The 23819-nt window shown below is 45.9% G+C and overlaps 1 protein-coding gene across 3 annotated transcripts in view; it reads left to right on the forward strand.

Moving 5' to 3' along the window:
- radil2a (Ras association and DIL domains 2a) overlaps nt 1-23819 on the forward strand; it is an 83674-nt gene that overhangs the window by 58243 nt on the left and 1612 nt on the right. For all 3 annotated transcript variants that reach the window (XM_048555438.2, XM_048555441.2, XM_048555439.2), the window contains exons 13-14: nt 6868-7513; nt 18465-18565. In XM_048555438.2, coding sequence (XP_048411395.2) covers nt 6868-7513; nt 18465-18565 — 747 coding nt within the window. The remainder of the gene's footprint in view (nt 1-6867; nt 7514-18464; nt 18566-23819) is intronic.

Raw genomic sequence — 23819 nt, forward strand, 5'->3', positions numbered from 1 at the left:
CTTCTGTGAAGGAAAAATTCCAAGATACTGGAAGCCTTCTGCATTTCCCTGGCCCTCAAAGTGAATCCGAATCGATGGGCCTGGAGCTCATGTATTTCTGGCTTGCTGTTGGGAAACTATGATCTTCTAACCATTGAGTGCGAGTCCTACCTTCTCATCTTCCTCAGTAAATACATTGGAAATTCTCGAAGATCCATGTCCAACAAAGCAGTTACTACAGTATTGTCTGTTGATGCTCAGTGAGTGTGTTTTGTTATTGATTGAAGTTGTCCAACATAAAAAAGTTTACCGTCCATTTAATAAATAACCTGTACAGCAGCAGGGGACTTTGCCTCTATTCAGACATAGCCTGATAGCTAGGAAAATCAGAAGAAGAATTGGTGCGATGGCACAACTTGTTTGACTCCTATTTTAACCTTAAAGGGCTCTGGAATGGATCAGTTGCTAAAGATCATCACTTGCATATTATCATGAAACAGGCATAAGATGGTGATGAATTTTGAAGGATATCCGTACTTCAGAATTTCCCAGAGTTGACATTAATCTTTGTCAAGTTGAGAAAGATGTCATGCAGAAAGTTGATGTTGTTTGTGACATTCCTGTTCTTGCTGAACTGTAGAAATCATGTCAGTTATGTCTCTTGATTGTGTAAATCCACATTGAGATTTCTCGGAAGAGGAGTGGGCTATTCAATCAGATTTTGACTGATCATCTACCTCAGTGCCTCAATAATGTCTCACATTATCTCCATGTGTCTTCGTATCATTAGTCACCAGAAGCTTGTTGACTGTTGTCTTGAATGTGCTCAATAATTGAGCTTCCATGAAGCTTTGAGGCAGAGACTTCCAAAAATTCACTGCTCTCTTCAAATTTCTCTTCATCTCAACTCTAAATGACCTGCTCCTGATTTTGAGATTATGTCCCTTAGTTCTAAGTTCACCTTCGAGGTAAAACATTCCATCTACATCTGCTCTGTCATGCCCTTCAAGAATTTTGTAAGTTTTTAATTAGGCCACCCTCGTTAGAATAATAGAATTTTACAGTAAAGAAGGTTCCAGAGCTCTTTGGCCCATTATGCCTGTACCAACTCCCAAAAGAGCTACCTAGCCGTTTCTCTGTAGCCCTCTAACTTCATCACTGTCAAATATATATCCAGCTCTCTTTTGAAATTACCAATGGAATCAGCCTGCACCACTGTCCCAGGCAGCGCATTCCAAATCCTAACAACTCTCCGAGTAAAGAAGTTTCTCCTCATCTCACTCCTAGCTCTCTTGTTGACATTTTTGAAGTTGTGACTGTCTGGTTACTGACATACCAACTAGTGGAAACAGAATATCCTCTTTATGCTGTCCAAATTGTGCATCATTTTGAACTCCTCAATAAGGTCTCCTCTGCTAGAAGGGGAATAAACCCAATCTCTCTAATCTTTTCTTGTATCGAAAGTCCAAAATGTCTGGTATCATTCTAGTAAATCTCCCTTGTATGCTCTCCAGACCTTTAACATCTTTCCTTGAATGAGGTGCCCAGAACTGAACACACTACTCTAAATGTTGTCTGACCAATGATTTGTAGAAGTGTTACATCACTTCCTTGATTGTATACACTATGCCTCTATTTATAAACACAAGGATCCTATAAACCTTAACAACTGTTTCAACTTGCCTGGCCACTTTCAGAGAATTGTGTACATGAACCCTGAGGTCCCTCAGCTCCTGTACTCCTGTCACAGTTATACTATTTAAGCCTGTATTGTCTCTGTGTGTTTCTTGTACCAAAATGCTTTACCTTACATTTCCTTGTATTGAAATCTCTCTGCACATTTGCCAACAAGTCAATATCACTCTGAAGTGGCTCAGCATCATTCTCACAATTCACTATTCTCCCTAGCGTAATATCATCTGCAAATTTAGAGATTTTGTCCTCGACACCCATCTCCAAAATTTTAAAATAATCAAAAAGCAAGGGTCCCAATACCAATTACTGGGGAATATGGCTTTCAACTCAACACTTTCAATCTGAGAAATGCCCATCTACATCTAACCTTCTGTTTCCTATCCTTTAGCCAACTTCTAATTCATGTTGCCAAGGACCTCTCAGTCCCAGTCCCAAACATTTCTAATTTGCCAACCAACCTGCCATGGGGCACTGGAAGTCCAAATATACAACATCTGCAGCACTACTGTAGTTTCCTGGGTTATCCTTTGTCCCTTTTCTTAAGCAACAGCTTCACATTAGCAAACTTCGAGACCCTTGGGACTAATCCTGTATTCAGAGAAAATTCCTGTCAATGGCTCCACAATTTGCCTCCTACCTGTCAGCAATCTAGGATTGATCCCATACGGACCTGGTGACTTCTCGACCTGGAGTGCTGCCAGCATTTTTAGCACCTCTTCCATATCCATCACTATACTGCTCAATTGCTCAACACCCACTACAGGCCATTTTCACCATCTTCTAATTTGGTGAGAACAGAAACAAGATATTCATTTCGTATCTCTGCCATACCCTTTGCTTCAGGGAACAGCTTACCCTGCTTGTTCCTTATGGGCCCCATTCAATTCATCACTAATATGGTACTGTTAATATGTTTGTAGAACATTTTACTATTTGTCTTAGCTCAGCCTGACACCCTGTCTTTATGTTTCCTCTTCCCTATTCCAGCCTTAGCCTTTCTCCTACATTTCAGATACTCTTCCTGATTCCCTATTACTGTTATTATTCTGGTGTGCATCATATTCTTCCCTTTCTCTGCCTTATTTTCTCATTAATATCATGAGTCATCCAGGATCCTCTAGCTTTGGATACTATATATTTATTTTTTATGGGTATGCACTTAACTTGCACCCTCTCTTTTGGAAATCTCACTTGTTTATCCACCAAAATGCATTTCTAATCAACATGCTCCTTTTCAACTTTAGTTCCCTAAACTCTGCCCTTTTCCAGTCTGAGTCCTTAATTGTTGACTGATTTTTAAAATCTTTTTCTGACTTATTAAACCTTCATTACGTAATGATCACTATTTCCCAAATGGTCCCCCATTTGAGGTTCTCCACTTGGCCTCCACGAGGACTAGATCCAGCACAACTTCCTTGCAGGTAAGACTGGAAATGCACTGCCCTCATAAGGTTCTCCTGCGCACATTGCAGGAATTTCTCCCCTTCCATGCCCCACTCTACCTTTTCCCCCAGTTTACCCTAGGTTATTGAAATCACTAACTATCACAACCCTACTTCAAACCATACAATCCCTACATTTGGAAGCAGGTCATTTGGCCCACTGAGACCACATGTCCCTCCAGAGAAATTCCCAGGCAGACCCCACTCTATCCTCATAACCCTGTATTTCCCATTGCCAATCCACCTAACCTGCACATCTATGGCCTGTGGGAGGAAGACTGAGCACCCAAAGAAAGCCCACACAGACACAGGGAGAATGTGCAAAAACAAAGTTGCTGGAAAAGCTCAGCCGATCTGGCAGTAGGGTCACCGGCCCCGAAACATTAACTTCGATATTTTTCTTCACAGATGCTGCCAGACCTGCTGAGCTTTTCCAGCAACTTTGTTTTTGTTCCTGATGTACGGCATCCGTAGTTCTTTCACTTTTTATGTGCAATCTGTACACAGTCATCCAAGCCTGGAATTGAACCCATATCTCTGACAGTGTGAGGCAGCAGTGCTAACCACTGAACCATTGTGCCGCCCTTGGCCTGCAGATTTCTAAAACTTTTGCTGACAAGTGCTCTCTTCTACTTGCACCCCACTATTCTTTAAAGCTCTAGGGCATACAGATTGGGGAGGAATTCATTAGCAAGTGTTCTGAGTCAGTTCAGAGGGTTCTTGTAATGCTCTTGCCTGCAATGACATGCAGCAAGATCTCTCTAAGTTCCATTGTTGAATTTGTTTGCTTTTGTTTTGAAGACTGCCACAATTATGATGTCCTTAAGATCATTCAGGGCTTCCTGTTCATTCCACATCTGGAGGATAAGGGCATGGAGTTGGACTGCTGTATCAGCAGGAATTCCATCACCTTCTTTCATGATGGTCTAGATGAGTTGAACAAGTTCCAAGCTTCACTTCAGTGTTCCTCAGACAAGTCCTCTAAGTTCTCAGTGCTACTGCTCAGGCATTGGCCACAGATAGAGAGAACACTGGCCAGTTTTATTTGAAAGATTACCATTAGTATTGGATCAGACTGAACATGTATGTTTCAAAGGAATACCTACTGCAGCTCGAGGACTATCTGCACATAATGGATAGGGCAATCTTCACACTCTGGGCACTGGAAGGATTTAGGGTTTGGATTCACAAAATATTAGAAATAGCACCTCAAGTGAGATAAACCAAAAACTCCACTCAGTGCAGAGTTTTACGGGAAGAGGTTTCAAGTCGAGGAATGATAATGTACCTTCCAAACCGCAGGATACTGCAAAGTACTTGGCAGTTAATGAAATGTAGCCATTGTTGTAATAAGGGAAGATTCATGAGCAACAGAGATGCCGGGAGAGAGAGACCAAGAGCATAGACTGAGACATAGGGAAGAAAAAGAGAATTGGCCAAACAGAAAGCTTTGCATGGAATGTATACGAATTTTCAGAGGCATTTGATAAGATGCCATACATTAGAATATTTAATAAGGCTAGAGCCCATGGTGTTGGAGGTGATGTAGAGGATTGGCTAACAAATAAGACAACAGAGAGTTGGGCTTGGAGGATATTTCCAGGATGACAACCTTAAACTGATGGAGTACACAGTGCTAAGATCACTATTATTTACAATATATATTAATGACCAGCTGCCAGAGGAAGTGGTGGAGGCTGGTACAATTACAACAGTTTAAAAGCATCTGGATGGGTATATGGAATGGGAAACATTTAGAGGGATATGGGCCAAATGCTGGCAAATGGGACTAGATCAGTTTAGCATATCTGGTTAGCATGGACAAGTTGGACTGAAGGGTCTGTTTCCATGTTGTACAGCTCTATGGCTCGATGAAAAGTGAATGTACGGTAGCTATGTTTGCAGACGGCAGGAGAATAGGTGGGAAGGCAAGTGCTGAAGATGACACAAAGACTCTGCAGAGGGATATAGACAGATAAAACTTGGCAGATGAGATATAATGTGAGGAAATGTGAGATTATGCTCTTCAGCAGAAAGAATAGAGTAGCTGAATATTTGTTAAATAGAGAAAAATGGCAGAAAGCTACAGAACAGAGGGATTTGGGAGTCCTTGTGCCTGAATCACAAAACGTTAATTTCCAAATTCATTGGGTGATAAGGAAAAGACATAGAATGTTGGCTTATATTTCAGAGGGAATGATGTGTAAAAGTAGGCAGGTCTTGCAAAATGACACAAGACACTAGTTATTGCCATAGCTGGAATGCTGTGAACAGTTTTGTGCCCCATCTCTACAGAATGACATACTGGCATTGGAGGCAGATCAGAGAAGATTCACCCGGCTGATCTCAGGTATTGAGGGACTGGTCAATGAGGAGCGGTTGAGTAAGTTGGCCTTGAATATCAAAGAATGAGAGGTGACCTTATTGAAACACACAAGATTCTTAGGGGACCAGACAGTGTAGATGCAGGAAAGTTGTTTCCCCCGTCAGAGAGTCTAGGACCAGAGGGTATCACCTCAGACTTAGCTGGTGCATTTTTAAGACAGAGATGGGGAGACGTTTCTTCTCTCAGACGGTAGTGAATTTGTGCAATTATTTAATGCAGAGGGTTGTCGAGGCTGGGTAAATAAGTATATTTAAAGCTACAATAGACAGATTTATAACTATGAAAAAAATCAACGGTTAGGACATAGAACATTGAACACTACAATGCAGTACAGGCCCTTTGGCCCTCAATGTTTCGCCAACCTGTGAAACCAATCTGAAGCCCATCTAACCTACACTATTCCATGAGGGAGAGATAGAGATAGACAGGATGAGCGATCAGAGATTGGGCGTGAATTAAGAGACAGCTAAACCTTGCATTTCATCGAGATCTACTTAGCAAATCTTTTAAAAGTCTCATACTATTCATTTTAATGTGTCATCACTTTGGACTGGGATAGTCAGAGGTGTAACGTTGAAGCTGATGCCGTGCATTTTGCGAGTTGATTTGATTTCCCTTTCTGATTTTGTGGGTCATTCAGCACCAGAGAATGTGGTAGCTGATGTTGAGGGACCCCTTTCTCCCTCACCCATCGAATTCCTGAGCACACTTTGTAGTACCCAGTCAGTGAGTTAGCAGCAAGGAGCTGACCTACAGGCTTCATGAGGCCTGTGAGATTCCAAACATGGCTGGTGCTCGTCTCAAAAACTGACTTCTGTTAAAGCACTCATCTGAGTGAGGAGAAAATCCGCACTGTAGGGCAAAATCAGTTAATTATTGAGGAGAAATTGCTTCTCTCAAACGATCGTGAACCTGTGGAGTTCACTCCCCCAGTTTGCAGTGGATGCTGGGACATTTTGTATCTCCTCCTTAAATTTACTCAGCGGCTTGGTTAATAATTAGCTAAAGAGTTATGGAGAGCAGGACAGTGGAGTTTGAGGCCAAGATGAGATCAGCCTTGATCATATTGAATGGTGGAACAGGCTCGAAAGACTGAATGGCCTAATCCTGCTCCTGCCTCTTTTGTTCTTCTGAATGAGGTCAGTCTTGGCCACAGGATCCCACAGCGGATCTACCACCACCCATCTGATCCTGACATTTCTTGCAGGATCCCTTTTTGAGGCGTATGGACAGATATGTGGAGCTTATGCTTTCAGACGCCATAACTGAGCAGTCAGACCAGTAATCCTGAAAGGACTGGTTCCAGAAAGTGAGGTTTAACTGATGAATTCGTAACTCTTTGTAATGTCATCCATTCTGTTTCAGAATGCAGAAGCTGGAACAGGAACACCGGGAGTTGGAGCAGGAACAGGAACAGGAACACCAGGAGCTGGAGCAGGAACAGCAGCACCGGGAGTTGGAGCTGGAGCAGGAACAGGAACACAGGGAGCTGGAGCAGGAGAAGGAACAGGAACACCTGGAGCTGGAGCAGGAACAGGAACAGGAACACTGGGAGCTGGAGCAGGAACAGGAACAGGAACACCAGGAGCTGGAGCAACAGTTCCTGAAATTGGAGTGGGAGTTGGGGCAGGTGTGAAGGTGCCCAGTTCTGCAGATGTTTCTGGGCAGTGTGCCATTCAGGACACCAGCCATCGCTCCAGCTCCGTGTGTGAAGGGAAGTACCGACAAATGGGCCATTCTCTGTTCCACAGCCATGCCCCAGGTAGCCTTCGATCCTGCCAGGCAGAGCTGGCACAAAAGCTGAAGAGCCTTGAGCTCCAGAACAGTCTCCCTGGGCAACAGGACATTGGTCAGAAGAAGTTGGCACTGGATCCCTCCTGCCTACTGACCCCACCAAACACACCACAGATACTGGAGCTGGCTGAGGCTGAGAATGATCCCATGGAGCTGGCCTGCAGGAGGATGGTAAATGGTGACCGGCTGGAGCCATGTAATGGGAGCACTCTGGAAGGTAAGACCGCTGATCAGGCCTGGTTACTGACCCCAGGGCCAATTTTAAAAAAAGGTCCTCCCAGTTAGAACAGAAGACCATTAGATATGGGTGCACAATTAGGCCATTTGGCTCATCAAGTACAAAGAACAGTACAGCACAGGAACAGGGTCTTTGGCCCTCTAAGCCTGCGCCAACACATTTTGCCCTATGGTACTAAAACTGTCCCCACTTACAGGATCAGTATCCCTCTATTCGCTTCCTATCCATGTATTCAACCAGGAGTTTCTTGAATGCTGCTATTTGTGTCTGCTTCCACCATCTCCTCTGGCAGTGCATTCCAGGCTCTCACCTCCCTTTGTATGCAAAACTTGCTTTGCGCATCACTTTGAAACCTCACCCCTCCTCAGACTTTGAACCTGTGTCCCCAAGTAATTGAAGCCTCCGCCCTGGGAGAAAACCTCATACTTGCCAATCTATCCATGCCATTCACAATCTTATAAACTTCTGTCAGGTCACCCCTCAATGGACCATTTCTGAAGAAGGGTCACGGCCTGAAACATCATCTTGCCTGCTGTGTTCCTCCAGCTCCACACTCTGTTATCTCAGACTCCAGCATCGGCAGTTCTTACTATCTCAACATCCGGGTAAACCTTTTCTGTACCCTCTCCAAAGCATCCACATCCTTTTGGTAGTCTGATGACCAGAACTGTATGCAATATTCCAAGTGTGGCCTAACTAAAGTTCTATAAAGCTGCAGCATAACTTGCCTATCCTTATACTCAATGCCCTTCCGATGAAGGGGGTTTAAAATTGATTCAGAGATAGAACCTTGTTGTCCCTTCCAATGAAGGCCTTTTTTACTGCCTTATCTACCTGCACTGCCACTTTCAGTGTCCTGTGGACCTGCACACCCAGATCCCTCTGCATATCAATACCTCTAAGGATTCTGCCATTCACCATATAATTTCCACCTGTACTTGACCTTTGAAAATGCATCACCTCACATTTGTTTGGATTAAACCCCATCTGCCATTTTTCTGGCCAAGCCTCCAACTGATCCATATCCTGCTGTATCCTCTGACAATCTTCCTCACTATCTGCAACTCTATCAATCTTTGTATCATCTGCAAACTTATTAATTAGACCAGGCACATTTTCCTCCAGATTATTTATGTGGACCACAAACAGCAAAGGTCCCAGCGCTGATCCCTATGAAACACTACTAGTCACATCCCTCCGCTCCAAAGAGCATCCTCCCACCGTTACCGTCTGTCTCCTGTGACTAAGCTAGTCTGCACCACTATTCGATCACGGCTGATATGTTTCCCAATCCCAATCACCCTCTTTCTCCCAATAACCTTTAACCCCCATTATTAATCAAGAACCTGTTTATCTCTGAAGGAAAAACACTCAGTGATTTGGCCTCCACAACCCTCTGTGGCAATGAGTTCCACAGATTAGTCTGAAGACATTTCTCCTCATCTCCATTCTAAAAGGTTATCTCTGAGGCTGTGCCCTAGGCTCCTAGTCTCTCCTACTAGTGGAAACAGATTCTCCATGTCCGCTCTATCCAGGCCTCTTAGTATTCTGTAAGATTCAATCAAATCTCTCCAAATCCTTCTCAACTCCATTGAGTACAGACACAGAGTCCTCATGTGAAAGTATTTCATTCCTGAGGCCCACAACTGCTCACAGTGTTCCAAATGTAGCCTGACCAGAGCTTTATACAGCCTGAGCAGTACATCCCTGCTCTAGTGTTCCAGCCTTCTCAAAATTAATGCTAACATTGCATTTGACCTCCTAACTGCCAACTGAACCTGCCTGTTAACTTTAAGAGAATCCCGAACTAGACCCTTTGTGCTTCAGATTTCTAAAGCCTTACCATGTTTAGAAATATTCTACATCTCCGTTCTCACTACCAAAGCGCGTAACCGCACATTTTCCCACATTGTATTCCATCTGTCACTTCTTTGCCACTGTCCTAGCATGTCCAAGTGATTCTACCGCCTCCCCGCTTTCTCAACACTACTTGTCTCTCCACATATGCTTGTGTCATCTGCAAAATTAGCAACAATACCCTCAGTTCCTTCATTCAGATCTTTAATGTATAATGTGAATAGAATTGGTTTCAACATGGACCTGCAGAACTCCATTAGCCACAGGATGCTATCCTGTAAAAAATCTCTCTTTCCCCATTGTGTGTCTTCTGTCAGTCAGCCAATCCTCTATTCATGTCCGTACCTTACCCCTAACAGCATGGGCTTTCTCTTATTTAGCAGCTTCCTGTGCGGCACCTTGTCAAACACCTTCTGGAAACTCAAATAGATCACATCCACTGGCTCTCCTTAGTCCAATTTGCTCATTACTTCCTCAAAGAATTTGAACAGATTTGTCAGGCATGACGGCTCTTTGACAAAGCCATGCTGACACTGCCCTATTTTATTGTGTATTTCCACATACTCCATAATCTCATCCTTCATCATGATCTCTAAAATCTTACCAATGGTGGAGGTCTGTCTAACCAGCCTATATCTTCTGCTTTCCTCCTTTCTTAAACATTATATTGAGTCATTTTCCAATCCTTTGGGACCATCCCTGTCTCCAGAGATTCCTGAAAGATCATCACTAATGCCTTTACAATCTCCTCAGCTATCCCCCTTCAGAACTCGAGGGCGTAGTTCAACTGGTCCAGGTGATTTATCCACCCTCAGACCTTTCAGCTTTCTCAGCACTTTCTCCTTAGTGATGGCCGCTTCACCTCTGCCCCGACTCTCATGAAGTCCTGGTATGCTGCTGGTGTCTTCCACTGTGAAGAGTGATGCAAAATACCTATTCAGTTCCTCTGCCATTTCTTTATTCCCCATTACTGCTTCACCAGCCTCATTTTCCCTGCCTTCACGTGTCCGCCCCTTAGTTTGTTTCTTCTTCCTTGGGATGTATTTCTCCTGTGCCTCCCAAATTACCCCCAGAAACTCCTGCCGTTGCTGCTCTACCCTCTTCCCTGCGAGGATCCCCTTCCAATCATCTCTGGCCAGCACCTCCCTCATGTCTTTTTAATTCCCTTTACTTAATTGTAACAGTGTTACATCTGATTCTACCTTCTCCCTCACAAACTGCAGGGTGAATTCCATCATATTATGGTCACTGGTCCCTCAGGGTGCTTTCATCTTTAGCTCCCTACCCAAGTCTACCTCACTACACATCACCAGATCTAGAATTGTTTGTTGCCTAGTGGGCTGTACCTGTTCCAAAAAAACTCTTGTAGATATTTCACAAATTCCTCTTTTTGGGATCTACTACTAACCTGATGTTTCCCAGTCCACCTGCATGTTGAACCATTCCAATGGTTGTTGTAATGACATCTTTTTTAGATGCCTTTTCTATCCCCTGATTTATTTTCTTTCCCACATTCTGACTACTGCTAGGAGTCTTGTACACAATTCCCAACAGGTAGAGTTAAGGAACTGCAAAGGGTACAGAAATATTCACTAGTTCATTATTTAACCCCATAATCTTAAAGAACTGTGTAAGGTCATCCTCAGCCTGTTCAATCTATCCTGAAGTATATGACTTCTCAGTTCAGGAATTGCTTCCAATAATTGTAACGCATTTTCTGTGCATCAGCTTGTGGGACTCAAGTCTGGTCTGTTCGCTGGAGGCAAATTTAATTGAGGTCACCAAGACAGAAAGAATCAGACAGTTAAAAGAAGTGAAAAGGTTCTCAGAACTGTGGGGAAACAGTGAGTTTCTCTGACAGAGCGTTAACAAGGAAACAGTAGGCTGACTGGCCTGTTCTGCTGTGACCATTTCATGATTTTAACTGCATTAGATTTAGATACTCTCTGGAAAGGACAGCACAGGATTAGATACAGAGGAAATTTCTGTCTGAGATGGATCCCAGATTCAATTTGTACTGAATAATTAGCAAAGAATTCTAAATCCCCCCTCTGTCTCTGTTTGTTCTGTTACTCTCTTTCTCCATTTTCTTTTCTCTAATCTGATCTTCGGACTGTTCTTCCAACACTATTTATCTCTTGATCGGATCTCTGCCGCTTGCTCTCTGTCTTCCCAATCTCTCTTGTTGTTTCTTTCTCTTCCTGCCATTCTGTATCTCTCTCCCTTTTTATGTGTCGCAGCACACGGTTAACAGGTTACCACCACTCCTTGGCATGAACCAGTGCCCTCATTAATGCTAGTGGCAGGAACAATAGCCTTGGCCATCCAGATTCTGGTCACTTCTGGAGAAATCTGATCAGGTCATGCCATGTTGCAGTCACTCTGTTCAGCAAAGCTGGGCTACATGCCTCATGCTGGTATCAGAGATAATGGGAACTGCAGATGCTGGAGATTCCAAGATAATAAAATGTGAGGCTGGACGAACACAGCAGGCCAAGCAGCATCTCAGGAGCACAAAAGCCGACGTTTCGGGCCTAGACCCTTCATCAGAGAGCTCTCTCTGATGAAGGGTCTAGGCCCGAAATGTCAGCTTTTGGGTTCCTGAGATGCTGCTTGGCCTGCTGTGTTCATCCAGTTCCACACTTTGTTATCTTCCACTATCATCCATATGGTTATCCAGTGACCATTTAAGTGCCCTTAAAGTTGGCAAGTCTACTACTGTAGTATCAGAGATAATGGGAACTGCAGATGCTGGAGAATCCACGACAACAAAATGTGAGGCTAGATGAACACAGCAAGCCAAGCAGCATCTCAGGAGCACAAAAGCTGACGTTTCGGGCCTAGACCCTTCATCAGAGAGGGGGATGGGGTGAGGGTTCTGGAATAAATAGGGAGAGAGGGGGAGGCGGACCGAAGATGGAGAGAAAAGAAGATAGGTGGAGAGAGTATAGGTGGGGAGGTAGGGAGGGGATAGGTCAGTCCAGGGAAGACGGACAGGTCAAGGAGGTGGGATGAGGTTAGTAGTAGATGGGGGTGCGGCTTGGGGTGGGAGGAAGGGATGGGTGAGAGGAAGAACAGGTTAGGGAGGCGGAGACAGGTTGGACTGGTTTTGGGATGCAGTGGGTGGAGGGGAAGAGCTGGGCTGGTTGTGTGGTGCAGTGGGGGGAGGGGACGAACTGGGCTGGTTTAGGGATGCAGTTGGGGAAGGGGAGATTTTGAAACTGGTGAAGCCCACATTGATACCATTCGGCTGCAGGGTTCCCAGGCGGAATATGAGTTGCTGTTCCTGCAACCTTCGGGTGGCATCATTGTGGCAGTGCAGGAGGCCCATGATGGACATGTCATCTAAAGAATGGGTGGGGGAGTGGAAATGGTTTGCGACTGGGCGGTGCAGTAGTTTGTTGCGAACTGAGCGGAGGTGTTCTGCAAAGCGGTCTCCAAGCCTCCGCTTGGTTTCCCCAATGTAGAGGAAGCCGCACCAGGTACAGTGGATGCAGTATACCACATTGGCAGATGTGCAGGTGAACCTCTGCTTAATGTGGAATGTCATCTTGGGGCCTGGGATAGGGGTGAGGGGGGAGGTGTGGGGGCAAGTGTAGCATTTTCTGCGGTTGCAGGGGAAGGTGCCGGGTGTGGTGGGGTTGGAGGGCAGTGTGGAGCGAACAAGGGAGTCACGGAGAGAGTGGTCTCTCCGGAAAGCCGACAGGGGTGGGGATGGAAAAATGTCTTGGGTGGTGGGGTCGGATTGTAGATGGCGGAAGTGTCGGAGGATGATGCGTTGTATCCGGAGGTTGGTAGGGGGTGTGTGAGAACGAGGGGGATCCTCTTTCGGCCGTTGTGGCGGGGGCGGGGTGTGAGGGACGTGTTGCGGGAAATACGGGAGATGTGGTCGAGGACGTTCTCGATCACTGTGTGGGGGAAAGTTGCGGTCCTTGAAGAACTTGGACATCTGGGATATGCGGGAGTGGAATGTCTTGTCGTGGGAGCAGATGCGGCGGAGGCGGAGGAATTGGGAATAGGGGATGGAATTTTTGCAGGAGGGTGGGTGGGAGAAGGTGTATTCTAGGTAGCTGTGGGAGTCGGTGGGCTTGAAATGGACATAAGTTACAAGCTGGTTGCCTGAGATGGAGACTGAGAGGTCCAGGAAGGTGAGGGATGTGCTGGAGATGGCCCAGGTGAACTGAAGGTTGGGGTGGAAGGTGTTGGTGTTGCAGGCAGGGCATTCCATGCCCTTACAACTCTGAGTAAAGAACCTACCTCTGACATCTGTCCTATATCTATCACCCCTCAATTTAAACCTATGTCCCCTCGTGCTAGCCATTGCCATCCGAGGAAAAAGGGGAGGTTTATCAGAATGATTCAGGGATGAAGGGCTGGTCATATAAGGAACGATTGAGGACTCTGACTCTGTTGGAGTTTAGAAGGATGATTGAAACTTACAGAATACAGAGAGGCCTCATAGCAAGCAAGAACTGCAGATGTTGGAATCAGAGTCAATACAGTGCAGAGCTGGAGGAAAGCAGCAGGTCAGGCAGCATCAGAGGAGCAGGAAAGCTGATGTCTTGGGTCAGGACCCTTCTATCAGGTGGTGACTCTTCCTGATGAAGGGTCCTGACCCGAAATGTCAATTTTCCTGCTCCTCTGATGCTGCCTGACCTGCTGCATTCCTCCAGCTTCACACTGTATTGATACTCAGTGGCCTGGATCGAATAGACATGGAGAAGACATTTCTCCTAGTAGGAGAGACTAGAACCTGAGGGCATATCAGAGTGAAAGGACAACCTTTTTGAACTGAGATGAGGAAGAATTTCTTCAGCTGGAAGTTGGTGAATCTGTGGAACTCATGGGCTGTGGAGGCCAAGTCACTGAGTGTCTTTATGACTGAGGTGGATAGGTTCTTGATGAGTAAGCGATCAAGGGTTTTTGGGAGAAGGCAGGAGAATGGGGTTGAGAAACATATCAGGCCTGATCAAATGGCGGAGTAGACTCTATGGGTCAAATTGCCTAATTCTGCACCTGTATCTTATAGTCTTAAGGTCCATAGCCTTATGGACTTCCAGGTATGCTTTAATGCTTCAGAATCCATGAAGGTGGAGTGAGCTCTGTGTGAGTGTTAACTGTAACACTGATGTCAATTTATCTGGTTTGGGTTCAAACACATACAATATGTTTCAGATTGGGCTGAAAAGTGACAAGTAACATACATGCCACACAAGTGCCAGGGCAATGACCATCTCCTATAGGAGAGAATCTAACTGTGCCCCTTGATGTTCAAAAGCATTACCATTGCTGCATCTCCCACTGTCACATTCCTGAGGATTACCATTGACCAGAAACTCGACTGTACTAACCATTTAAATACAGTGACTACAAGAGCAGGTTACAGGCTGGAACTTTGGTGAGTAACTCACCCCATGTCTCTCAAACATCTGTCCACCATCGACAAGGCACAAGTCAGGAGTGGGATGGAACACTCCCCACTTGCCTGGATGGGGGCAGCTCCAACAACACTCAAGGAGCTCAACACCATTGAAGACAAAGCAGCCACTTGATTGGCACCACATCCACAAGCATCCACTCCCTCCACCACCGACACTCAGTAGCAGCAGTGAGTACCATCTACAGGGATGTACTGCGGAAATTCACCAAAGATTCTCAGACAGCACCTTACAGACCTGTGACCACAACCATCTGGAAGGACAGTGTCAGCAGATACATTTGAACACCATCACCTGTCAGTTCTTAACCAAGCCACTCACCATCCTGACTTCAAAATATACTGCTGTTCCTTCAGTGTTGCTGGGTCAAAATCCTGGAATATCCTCTCTAAGGGCATTTTGAGTCAACCTACAGCACATAGACTGCAACAGTTCAAGAAGGCAGCACACGACTGCCTTTTCAAGGGATGAGCAATAAATTTTGGCCTGTCCACTGGCACCCATGATCCACAAGTGGATTAATGAGAAACAAGAACAATGAGAGGCCTCCAGCCTGTCCTGTCTGTCAATGGAGGGAGCAGTTTTTGGAATGTGGCCTTTTGAGGAGAAATTTTAAACTTTTCCTTAACCACTAAATGGAAAAGTCCAAGGGAAAATTGAATAAATGGAAAAGTCCTAGGGAAAATTGATTAACAGAGAGATCTGGGTGTTCAGGCCCATTGTTCCCTGAAGGTGACAACGCAGGTCAGTAGGGTGGGTAAGAAGGCATACGGCATGCTTTCCTTCATTGGGCGGGGTATTGAGTACAAGAGTTGGCAGGTCATGTTACCGTTGTATAAGACTTTGGTTCGGCTGCATTTGGAGTACTGTGTAGAGTTCTGGTCACCACATTACCAAAGGATGTGGACGCTTTGGAGAGGGTGCAGAGGAGGTTCACCAGGATGTTGCCTGGTATGGAGGGTGCTAGCTATGAAGAGAGGTTGAGTAGATTAGGATTATTTTCATTAGAAAGATGGAGATTGAGGGGGGGGACCTGATTGAGGTCTACAAAATCATTAGGGGTATAGACAGGGTGGATAGCAAGGAGCTTTTTCCCAGAGTGGGGGACTCAATTACTAGGGTCATGAGTTCAAAGTGAGAGGAGGAAAGTTTAAGGGAGATATGCGTGGAAAGTTCTTTACACAGAGGGTGGTGGGTGCCTGGAACGCGTTGCCAGCGGAGGTGGTAGACACAGACACGTTAGCGTCTTTTAAGATGGATCTGGACAGGTACATGGATGGGTGGGGAGCAAAGGGATACAGACCCTTAAAATAATTGACAGGTTAGACAGAGGATCTTGATCGGCGCAGGCTTGGAGGGCCGAAAGTCCTGTTCCTGTGCTGTAATTTTCCTTGTTCTTTGTCCTTTGTTCACTGACGCACACTGGCCACCCTCTATAAGAAGGAACTATAATAATAAGCAGCATGATACATGAGACTCACCACCTCAGCTGGAGGTGCAGTCTCTTGCAGTAGGGTCTGCCTAGTCAATGCCCTCTCAGTGCCGTTCCCAAGTGCCCATGCTTGTATTCCAGTGTCATATGTGATAGCCCGCTGGGTATTCCACAAGGAGAGGCTTCATGGACAGGCTGAAGCAGTAGGTGAGCAGGAATGTTCCAGCTCGTGGGCCCTGCCCTAAACTCTGTTGTCAGTCTCTGTACTGTCTGCAATCCACTAATTCAACACACAATCAAACTACGAGGCTAAACTAATCTTCCTCAGTTGCAATTGAAGCAAAAATGTATACAGAAAGTACCTTCACGGAATATTCAGAATCTGGCTCACTCAAACTATTTGTCAACAAAACCCACCTGACGCTTGGTCACACATTAACCTTAAAAGAAATCAGTATGAGACTGGGGTCAGTCCCAAGGTCTGCTCAGCTGCTGCTGTGCCTTTCTTTAACCCCTCACTAGCAGGTCCTGGCACATGGCAATTGCTGGCCTCCAAAAAATCTAACCCATCACGGCCATAATGTGGTGAGCACAGAATCGATGCAGGGATCGATTCACAGGAGCAGGAGGGGGCCATTCGACCCCTGAGCCTGTGCCACCATTCTAGACCATGGCTGACCCACTGTCTCAACGTCGTGTTCCTGTACCATCCCGTCTTTGCTTGACATTGTGGCCCTATGACTCAGTCATGGCTGGAAAGTATCAGTCTCTCTCTTCAACCACTCAATGACTGAGCTTCACAGTCCTCTGGGACAGAGAGTTCCAAACATACACTACCTTCTGAGTAAAGACGTTCCTCCTTATCTCTGTCCTAAATGCTTTGGCAAGATAGAAAAGGATCTTTACCGAATTCTGTTGTCTGGAAGTACCCATCCTTCCAGTATTGTACTGCAGGCTTATCACCCAATACTATACCTCAGAGTTACTTCCCTGGCACTGTACTCTATGATGACCTCCTTTACTGGATCCCAGGGGATCCCCAGCACTGTACTCCTACTACTGGAACTCAGGGGATATCCCCCAATACTGTACCCAGCGGTGAAAAGTGCCTAAGGGAGAAAGGCTGAGAAACCCAAAGTGAAGGACCTCTGCTGATTAAAGGAGAGAATGTTTTCGACTGCAGCGCCTCTGGCTGCTGTCAGGGTTGTGTGGAACAGCTGAATACACAGTGTACAGCCAAGGTCAGGCTCACCTCTGAACTCGTCTTCGATGTCTACAATGCTGGGAATGTGCTCTTGTCCCAAGAACTATCATTATCAGGAATTAGGCCACTTGAAAGTTTTCCAAACTGGAACTTGGAGCTTTTAACCTGGGAGAGAAGCCAACAGCAACAGGGATGAGAGGCTCTGAAACAGTGGGGTGTACATTATTGCCAGAATATCGTGGGGATTATCTATTCAGAACATTCCAGAAACAAACACTGAGTGAACATCTCTATTCTTCTACTGCCAAGAATTTGGGCTGAGTTTTAGTGAATTTGAAGCTGGAGCTGGGCTGGGTTGTGAGAGAGGTTATTGAAATATTATTAAAGTTGGAAAAGCTGACATTAGATGGACCTTGGTTCATTCTATTGCCTAAACGGAACTAGAGGTTTCAGCTAGCTGCAGAGTCACAGATACGTCCAGAAAGCGAAAGGGCAGGTACCTTGATCCTCTCATCCTTTTCTGCTCAACTCTGATTCACTTTGAAAAATGTGCATGGTCCGAGACAGCTTTCATTCTGTATCTCTTGTTCTTTCTTTGTCAAAGTGTTAGCTGCTGTTCAAGTGGTAACACTGATACGGTTAATATTCAGTGGTCAGCACCACTCACAGCTCCTCAGATACTGAAGCTGTCCATAACCAAATGCAGCAAGACCTGGACATTGGACAGTTGGCTGCTGTATTTCCTGCATTCCCACAGTGACTACTTTCTCTCTGTCTCTGTTTCTCCCCTTTATTTCCCCTGCCATCTTTTCTCCCTCCCTGAGTATGTTCCTGGAAGTATCTGGCCTTTTCTACCCTGTTTTTCTGTGTATTTTTGTTTCATTCATCTTTCCCTTTGTAAGTGTCTCTAATCCTACTCCATGATGAGTGCTGAGAAGTGCAGTGAACTGCACCATGAGCTGTGGTTAGATTGACTTTCACTTTGTTCTTTCTCCCCAGATAGCTGCACTCAACAGAAGAGCGAGCCTGGTGATGAGGTGTTCACTGTTGACTTAGAAAGAGGGCCTCATGGCCTGGGTCTGGCGTTAGTGGATGGGCTGGTGAGAAAAGCACATTACTACAAGCCTTATTTTTCTAATTGACTGACCTAATTCAGTAATCTGGCAATAAATACCCTAATTGTATGTCTCAAACTCAAGCAGAATAAGTGTCACTCACTGGGCAAACTGCATACAGTCTGTAATTATTCAGAGTGTGTCACTCACTGTATCACAGTTACAAATGTTCCTCCTAATTCAGGTTAGGGTAACTTTTTGACCTGCAGTCGCTGTTATAATCATAGAAGCACAGAATTGTTTCAGTGCAAAAGAAGGCCATTCAGTATCTCGTTGCGTCCATGCTGGCCTACTGCAAGAACAGATCATCAAGTCCCCCTCACTACCTTTTTTCCCACATTTCTGCGAAATCCTTCTGCTCAGCTCATTATCCAGTTCCTTCATGAAAGCCACAATGGAAACTGCTTCCACCATGCTCTCAGGCCTCATCCTCCTGATCCTAACCACGTGCTGTGTGAATGTTTTCCTCGCTACTTCTAGCAATCATCTAAATCTGTGTCCTCTGGTTCTCAATCTTTCCACCAATGGGAACAGTTTGTCCCTATCGACTCTTCCATGATTTTGACCATTTCCCATCTTGTCGAAGGGAAACAATGTCTCCACCTCTGGCCTTTCCACATAACTGAAGTCTGTCATCCCTGGAACAGTCCTCATGAATCTCTCTAATATCCTTTCTTAAGTGCAGTGTCCAGAATTGGTCGCAGTGCTCCATTTGAGGCTGAAAAGAGCATTGCTCATGATTTGAACATAATCTGATGAGCATCGTTTCCTTGCTTTTGCACGCTGTGCGCAGATCAAGGGAGCAGCAGGAACTGGTAACTGAGTTGGATTGACGGCCATGATGATAATGAACAGCTCTGCATGCACCACTCCAGAACCAATAGGATTTTGAAAGACGGTCATCAATGCATTTCTTTCTCTGTAGCAACCTGTTTCAACGTGTAGGTCGTTCCAACAGGTTTTCAGCTTGCGCCCCATAAGACCGTTAGTATCTCAGTTTCATTTTAACAGATGTAATTTTCTTTCAGTTCCTCATTCACACTGGTTCCTTGAATCTGTCATTCCTAGCAGATTCCTTTCTCCACATGCAAAGCAATTATTTACTGCTATTTCCCATTATAAATTATTCCACCTGTGCTTACAAGGGACACATTTGTCTTTGCTAAACTGTTTATAAAATTATAGAAGCTTTTACGGCCAATTGTTAGATTTCTTTATAACCTATGTTCATATTCTATTCCCTGTTCTTTAGTTTCTTGATCCTCCTGTTGTATTTCGAATTGTTCCTGATCTCAGGCTAACTACTTGTTTGGTGTAATTGTAAACCTCCTCCTTTGTTAGTTCTGGTCGACTCACATTTCTTGTTGGATTTTGTGTCTTAAAGGGAGTAATGCCTTTTTTTTAAACAGTAGCTCTTGTATTTTGCCAGTGCACCACAGCCAGCTTGTCCCCTATACCATCACAGTTTTCCTTGTTTAGAATTAGGAGCCTGGTTTTGGAATGATCTACATCATTTACAAATTTAAATGACAAATTCTTCATGTTAAGGTCAATTCTCCCTTTTTAACAAAAATACTCTTGCTCCATATTTTAACTCTATTTGGTGTTGGCAGTTGTTTTAACTGCATTTCACTTTGTTTACAACGTTTCGCCATCCCAAAAGCAGCTTTCTCCTGTCTGAATCCTCTCTCAGGCTGCTGCCTTCCTAACAGGACACAAGGGGAATCCCTCTCAAATAGCTGAAAATCCACCTGTGTGGATATCTCTCCTTGTCTTAATTTCCCTGTTGGCCTGGTGGTTAGGATTCCGTGCTCTCACTGCTGAGGCCCGGCTTGATTCCTGGTCACAGAATGATGACTTATCACTTTGATATAGAATAATTCCTCCTGATCTTTTAAAGGTGTAACCATTCACCTTGTGTAAGTCCCACCTGCTTCTGAACTAGTCTCAAAGCCCCATAAATCTCAAGCCCTTCCTGCTTCACCTTCTCCATTTTGTTGCTGGATCACTCTTCCAGGTTTCGGAGTAGTGAGCATGTGGTGATGGGATTGATCCCAGGAATACTGCCATTGAGCTCCTGCTTTCCATCCCTTTCCTAGCCCCTTAAACTTTCCTTTCGGAATCTCATCCCGTATGCGATGTCCCTTATTGGTCCTATTTGTTACTATTCATATGCCAGTTGAATTTTACATTCCAGTTTATCTTAACAATGTAGAAAATGCAGCAGTGAGTTTGTACATGGCAACCTTCCAGGAATGGTGGTGTGACAGTGTCAGAAAACCAGCTTTTGCAGTTTGAGTTGAGGGTAGTCAGGGCTTGGGGACATTCCCTCATCCTGCTTTCAGATCGTTGTTGTGGGATCTTTTCATTAAAGGCAGTGGGTGCTGTGTGCACTCAGCTGACAACAGAGCCCTTGTCTTGTTCCCTAGAAACTCCATCTCCAACCGACAGAAGGATGTGGGGTGGTGGGGGGGGAGTGCAAGGCTCCTGCTGATCATTCAGGATGCCTGGGCCACAGACATTCAGAGGGACAGGGTGTGTGTGAGGCCTGAGTGTACAGGGCCCAGGTGTTTAGGGAGCCTGGATGTGCATGGGTCTGGGAGGATGTGGGGCCTGGGGTGAACAGGTCCGGCTGTATTTAGGGCCTGGCTATATGTGGATTCAGGTGTATATGCGACCTGGGTGTACACGGGTACTGACTGTGTAAGGGGCCTGAGTGTATGTGGGTATAGGGTCAGGCTACATTGGGGTCCATGTGAACATTGAGCCAGGTGTACAAGGAAAGACAAGTGTGTCTGTGTGTATCTGTCTGTGTGGTAGGTAGTACTGTGATCTCCATGGAGACCAGTACTGGTCCAAAGATAATCATACTCCTTTGGTCTGAGCAAGCAGCAACTGGGAGTAGGATCAGAGCAGAAACAGTGACCTGTGCTAAATGATTTGCTCATGAGACAGCCAGTACAGACGCAGCGGGCCAAATGGCCTCCTCCTGCACTGGGACAAATTTGTGTTTCTGAGTGAGAGCTTGGGTTGGAGCCAAGCTCAGTTCCAGGCCTGTGCTGTTACAAAGTCACTTACATTTATATAATACCTTTGATAACCTTAGCATGTCTCAAAGTACTTCTGGAGTGTAGACACTACGTAAGGTAAAGTAAAAAAGTGCCAGCCAGTGTGCGCACAGTAAGATCCCACAAAGAGCAGTGTGACCACAGAATTTGTTTTTGTCAGCGTGGCTCAGTGAGGAATGTTGGCCAGGCCTCTGGGGAGAAGCCTCCTGATTTTCTACCAGTGTAGGCTGTGCGTTCCTTTCTCTGTAATACTCCCTGGGTACCTACAGCAGGCTCCCTACTCTCCCAGAGCTGCTCCATGAGGTTTATGGGAAAAGGTGGAGAGGATGACAGCATCTGGAATGTGTTGGGAGTAAGTGATCAGATAGAACATTCTATTCCTGTCCCAGACCTTGGCCTGTGAGCAAAATTTTCCATTGTGAATTGGAGGAAGTTGTTACCTTGGCAACACTCCGATTTGGAGTTCGAATCTGGAATCTAACGGAATTCCGTCCTCCTGGTGATTTATAAGCTGCTTCATAACTAACGGAGGTTGTCTGGACCCTGGCCCCATCACTGAGAGAATGAGAAGCTGCTGCTGTAGGGGAGACAGGCTCTGGCTCAAGTTAATGTTTCCACGTACATTGTACAAATTCCACACACCGGGAGCCCTCAGGAGAGCAAACTAGCCGAGGAAAAACCCTTCACCCCCAACAAAATCTGAGGGCGTTTGTTTGCTTAGTGCTTGCTCTTTAAAGGGGTAGAGTGAGGAAGAAAACTGAACTGTCAGATCCCCAGCCTGAATGTGACACAGGAACACAACCCAGACTTCACAGTGGGAATACTGCTGATCACTCCATTGCCATCATCCCCTCGCCACCCACTCCCCATAAACTCCCACCTACAGTTCAGCCTTGCCGATCTCACTCTCCATTCTCCCATTTACCCCTCCTCCAGTCCACGCTTACTCCCTCCTCCCCCCTTATCCCCAGGCTCTCTCAATCTCTCCCTCTAGCCCCTGCTCTCGCTCTTCCAGACCATCAGCCATGATACGATTCAGCCAAGGGCTGAGAATAATCTCTGGGATGTTCTGGGGAAGGTCTCCTGTTTCTCTGAGGGAAAGGCAGGGCCACGAACCTGACTCCAAATGATAATCAGCTGACAGACAAATTGACTCTGGGTCCTGAGGGAAGATCTTGGGAAAGGGACAGTTGCTGATCCTCTCCTTTACCCAAACCGGAGAAGGAGCTGGAGGAGGGGCCGGCGAAGAAACCGGAGGGGGAGCTGGAGGAGGGGCCGGAGAAGGAACCGGAGGGGGAGCTGGAGGAGGGGCCGGAGAAGGAACCGGAGGGGGAGCCGGAGAAGGAACCGGAGGGGGAGCTGGAGGAGGGGCCGGAGAAGGAACCGGAGGGGCCGGAGAAGGAACCGGAGGAGGGGCCGGAGAAGGAACCGGAGGAGGGGCCGGAGAAGGAACTGGAGAAGGGGCTGATTTCCGGAGCTTGGAGCCAGATGTCTGGAGGACGATTCTGGCAGAGGAGAGGGACGTGTGTATAAAGTCTAACTGTTTAATATCATGAAGACTGTTGTGTCAACTCTGACCTTTGTCCAATGTCACTTCAATTTGGGAGTTAAAGCCCAGTAACTCAGTGCCGAGCTGTTTCAGACTGTAGTGTTCCACAGACTGCCCAACTGTCCCATCCTTTACTGTAGCTGCGTACCAACCTGTTCTAACCTGCATACTTCACCTGGATTGTAACCACCTTGCAAAGTGCCCACCTTACAAAAAGACAGTTCACTGGGATGTGGGAGTGGGTGGGGAGTGGCGTAAAGGGCTCTCTGGAAAATGGAGGATAACCCTGAAGGCTGTGAGGTGCACAAAAGGGAAATGAGGAGCTGTTTTTATTTCAGATCATCAGCATTTGCTTTATGTTTCTGTTTATGTATTGGACTGCGCTGTCCCTTGGTGTTTCTAAGTGTACCTGGTTGGACAGTGCTGATTGTACCGTGCCCACAGTGTGTGACTGTATCACGCTGTGCTGTGCCCACAGTGTCTCACTATTCAGGCTGCAATGTCCCTCAGTGTCTGACTGTATTCAGGCGGCAGTGTCCCTTAGTGTCTGACTGTATCAGTTTATACTGTGCCCACAGTGTCTGACTGTATCAGTTTATACTGTGCCCACAGTGTCTGACTG

This window comes from Stegostoma tigrinum, chromosome 22, assembly GCF_030684315.1.
Source record: "Stegostoma tigrinum isolate sSteTig4 chromosome 22, sSteTig4.hap1, whole genome shotgun sequence".
NCBI lineage: Eukaryota > Metazoa > Chordata > Chondrichthyes > Orectolobiformes > Stegostomatidae > Stegostoma > Stegostoma tigrinum.